At 37.8% G+C, this 4,727-nt stretch overlaps 1 protein-coding gene across 1 annotated transcript in view; it reads right to left on the reverse strand.

Moving 5' to 3' along the window:
* Positions 1-4,727, reverse strand: part of eps8a (EGFR pathway substrate 8a, signaling adaptor) — a 43,055-nt gene that overhangs the window by 1,788 nt on the left and 36,540 nt on the right. Inside the window, exons 21-22 of the mRNA XM_016452176.1 lie at positions 3,935-4,149; positions 3,717-3,849 (exon numbers count right to left, since the gene is read on the reverse strand). Of these exons, the coding sequence (XP_016307662.1) occupies positions 3,717-3,849; positions 3,935-4,149 (348 nt within the window). The remainder of the gene's footprint in view (positions 1-3,716; positions 3,850-3,934; positions 4,150-4,727) is intronic.

Consider the following 4,727-nt stretch of genomic DNA (forward strand, 5'->3'; position numbering starts at 1 on the left):
CTCCCGGAACTGCTTCCGTGTAGGACTGTTGGCGCAAGCTACATTAAAGTGATTATTACGTTTTGAATATGGATATTTTTCTTACAAAAACGCATCGATTCGCTACAGGAGGCCGTTGTTCACCCCTCGGAGCCGTGTGAGACATTTTTTTAAATGGATGGGCGCTTTTTATTTGACTTCTTTTGGACTGAAGCATGCAACACCTGCTGAGTGGCATTAAACAGCTTGAAAGATCAAAGACAATTTTTAATATAATAATTTCTTTATTGATATAATGGACTACTTGCACAACTACTTCCACGTTCTACTTAGTATAGCTACAGTTTCTCATGAGAACATAGATTTTTACTACATTTTAGGGCTGGCAAATGTTTTTAAAAGCAATTAATCATATTCTCTGCATTAACATGAATTATCTTCAACCTGCTGAAATGTCCCTATAAATATATTTCCATTCCAAACACGTCTTCTGAATAATAAATAAATATATTTCCACACTAACCTGCTGCAGTCCAGCGCTCGTCTTCTCATTAACAGTGTTTTTCTCTTACTGATCATATTTCATACTTGTTGAATTTACATTTTTACATCAATTTGACTGATAAGCACCCTTACAAAAATTAGCCATGGTTTTACTATAGTAAAAGTGTAGTATCCATGGTTTTTTGGCGGATTACGGTTTGTATAACCACAAATTTACAACAAATACCATGGTTAAACTATGGTTAGTGTAGCAAAACCATGATTAATTTGTGGTTACTATGGTATAACTATTACTTGGGCTTTATTTGTAGTAAAACCATGGTTAATTTTCGTAAGAGCAGTGTGCGTTGGTGTTTAAAATGACTTTCACGATGTTAAATATTTATTTAATCGCACTGACAGCACGACTGCGACTTTGAATATTAAGAACTTTGGCATTACAGTGAAATGATTGTGAATGAAAAATGACAGTGAATAACATTTGATACAGATAAATAAATGTTCATTCTGATCTTATTCATTAGGTCAGGTGTCGCGATCACTTGTTTAGAGCACTGACACTGCGCGGTGAGATAAACATGCATGCTGCTTTCTCAGATCTTTTCTCTATTTCCTTCTGAAGTTCATTCATGTTTATTTGCTGCTATAACTAGTAGTAAAGAGGAAGAGATAATCGGTTCACTACAGCGATCTGTCAGCATTTATTGTTTGAATTTTACGATAAAATTGACATTTGAAAGCAGATACTTTCCTATCAAATGTAACTAAGCACAAAGCTTATTGCGATTTATCGGATGGGAGGTGCTACAAATAAGGTTTGTTCATGCATTAACAGAAAACAGCATAGATCGATTCTTGGGATTTAAGAATCAATATCGGTTCATCAAAATCGAGAAATCAGTATTTCCAACCCAGCCCTACATCTCACGAAACGCTCATTTAAACAAGCTGGAGAGACAGAGAGAGGAAGAGCAGAAACGAGTGAATGAGGATGAGGTTCATGAAGGTTCTTCATCAGATGCTCTAAACTAACGATGATGGATGTGTAAAGGGGCGCTTGAGGGATTCTGGGAAAGCATCTATTCTCTAGCTATGACTGGAAACAGCAGACAGAAGCCACTAAACAACACGAGCATCTATTAAAATGTGCGCTCGCTCTTATTTCGAACAGATTCAATGAAATGCAGACCATCAGATAAATGGAGCTGTTGAAATATTAATATGAGCTGTAACGAGCGGTTCTGTGTCAGGATCATCAGGGGTCGTTTGCACCAGCTGCATGCAAGTTAAAACTAAACCTAGTTGTGGCATAAATGTGCGCCAAGTTACTAAATATTTTTGCATTGGACCATTAAACGTAACTATGCATAAACTAAATATTTACAGGTCAGAGCATCGACTTCAGTCGATGTGCATCATAAGATCAATCAAATTAAACAAATGCTTAGGGCTGGGCGATACAGCACAAACAATTATCACGATAACATTTTTCATATCAACCGATATCGATAATTATCACGATAATTTTTAAATCTTTATTTCTTTTAAGGCAGATTTTTGCTCCTAAGTGAAAGATGTAGAAACCAGATGGTTAATTGTGGTTTTAAACGACTCTTTATGCTCAGAACATGACAAACACTTCACGTTTTTGAATTCTTTACACTCTTCCAGTCATTTTTCCAACAAAAACAAAATAAATGTTAATTAATTTCTTGGTATCTGCATGTTCTAATGAGTGATATTGTTTCAAATCATGAATTAGGTTTGTGTTCCTGAATTTGATGATGCATATCTTCAGCACAGTTTGCAGTGCAGCTGCAATATTAATAATTTTATGTATTTTGTCTCTTAGAAATATACATTTGACAGTAGCTTGAGTTAGGATGCAGATGTAAATTTATGTTCATTATCAAAAACAGCAACATCTGTAGAAACTGTAACAACCTCATTTTTATATAGTGAAATTTAATTATTCTGACTGAGTTTTATTAAAATTAACCATTGGTTTTCCATAGTAGCATACATTTAGATCATGATAACCACAGTTAAAACCACACATATAGCACCTCAATACCATGGTAAAAATTACTATGGTTTCTAGGTATTTGTATGAAAAATACATTTAGTATAAATGATTTGTTCCGCTTTTGGCGGAAACATTATAAGTAAACTTTATATCGAACTCTTCATACCGTTTTATCGAGGGAAAATTACATCGCGATAATTATCGTTGTATCGCCCAGCCCTACAAATGCTTATGTTTTATTTTTTTTAATTTGCAGTGCAGTTAAATCAATAATTTCTTTTTTTATTATTGATTTAACTGCACTGACACTATCAAATGAGAACAAAAATTGAATTGAATAATGACACTATTATTATTATTAGTACAGAGTTAGTTACGAGCTAGCTAAGTGTGGACTTTATATTACAATTTAAAGGGACAGTTCACCCAAAAATGAAAATTCTGTCATCATTTACTCACCCTCAAACCTGTATGAGTTTCTATCTTCTGTTGAGCACAAAGGAAATTATTTCGAAGGATGTTGGGGATCAAATCCAAAATATACTCTTTCTATACCAACGTTCTTCAAAATATATTCTTTAAGAAATAAACTCGTACAGGTTTGTGAACTATCCCTTTAAGTAAGAACTGGTGCAACCTAGCCGGGTTATGTGCATGTGCGGTGAATGATGTGTTAACTAAACAGAGCAAAGCCGCCTCGCTATGATACTAAAGTACCTTCAGAGGAACGTGGATTACATGTGAAGATCATGGGAGCGTCAGAAGAAAACCTGCAGACAGCAAAAACACCACAGAAAAACCAAAGCGACACTACAGAGTTGAGCAACTTATCACCTTATTAGTGTTCCTGTGGCTCAGTGGTAGAGCATTGCGTTAGCAGCACAAAAGGTCGTAGGTTAAATTCCCAGGGAACACACATACTGGTAAAAAATGTATAGCCTGAATGCACTGTAAGTCGCTTTGGATAAAAGCGTCTGCTAAATGCATAAATTATAAATTAATTATTATTATCACCAGCTGTCTGGAGACTCCAGATTCAATTCGGGGAGCACTATTACAGTATTATTTTATGGATGGATCCAGAATTGCACGGTCAGTGTGATGTGATCCGGTCCGAGACATTTGGATTATGACAGAAGAGTTTAAAGAGGAATGAAGAGAAAAATAAGGAAGGATCTGTGAGGAGAAGCGGAGGAAGTCGACTCACCTCGAGAGCGGCTTTCTGGACGATGATCTGGCTGTAGACTCGAGCGCCGTCATCAGGACAGACGGTCTTCAGCTCGTCTTTGTTCAGAGAGAAGAGCTGAGCACCGGTCAGCACACCCAGACTGTTGATGGTCCTGCAGACCAAACCACATCAGCTCAGACCATCACTGTTAATCTCCCATGATGCTCTACAGCAGAGCGGATGAACGGGTCACTCACACTTCGCTGAAGCCTTTGAGCTGCAGCCAGGCTTTCACCTCGTCCGGCGTGGAGTCGTACGTGATGTTGACCGCCGGCAGGCTGCTGGAGCGAGACGGAGCCTGGAACTTCTTCTGAGCACTGCGGCCCAGAGTCAGTCTGTGCATCAGCTCGTCTTGAACCTCCTCCATGTTGGACTTTCGGCCTGAGAGACACATGAATAATGCTGCAGGTGTGTGTGTGTCATTGAGAAAGTATTACATGTTTTGAATCAATTTACCTGGTAAGACTTATTTTTCAGAACATGTGATAATTGTGTGTGTGTGTGTGTGTGTGTGTGTGAGAGTGTGTGTAAAATACCTAAATACCATTTCAGAGATAGGTTATAGAGGCCGATTACTTGTTTTTATATTTGGCAGCTTAGGACACACACACAGGCTGATTGTAAGAGGGCTTCAACAACTTGGGATGCCCAAAAAGATGGCTAAACGCTTAGCAAAGTACTGTGCTTTGTCCTCTATCATAGGCAGCCGTCATATATGGCGGAGACGCTGTTATTTATACCCATAACAACGGAGTGATATGCTTATTGTGAAGACCTGTTGCATGCCATTGGCCCATGATTTTGTACATGTATCTAACTGCATCTATAATATTTATGTCCCTGTAAGTTATTTTTTTTAAGTGGACTTAAATAAATTGTTAATGTGTGTGAGTGAGTGTGTGTGTGTGTGAGAGTGTGTGAGTGTGCGTGCGTGTGGTGTGTGCGTGAGAGTGTGTGTGTGTGTGTGTGTGTGTGTGTGTGAGTGAGTGA

This window comes from Sinocyclocheilus anshuiensis, unplaced genomic scaffold, assembly GCF_001515605.1.
Source record: "Sinocyclocheilus anshuiensis isolate Anshui unplaced genomic scaffold, SAMN03320099.WGS_v1.1 scaffold1543, whole genome shotgun sequence".
In the NCBI taxonomy this organism is placed as follows: Eukaryota; Metazoa; Chordata; class Actinopteri; order Cypriniformes; family Cyprinidae; genus Sinocyclocheilus; species Sinocyclocheilus anshuiensis.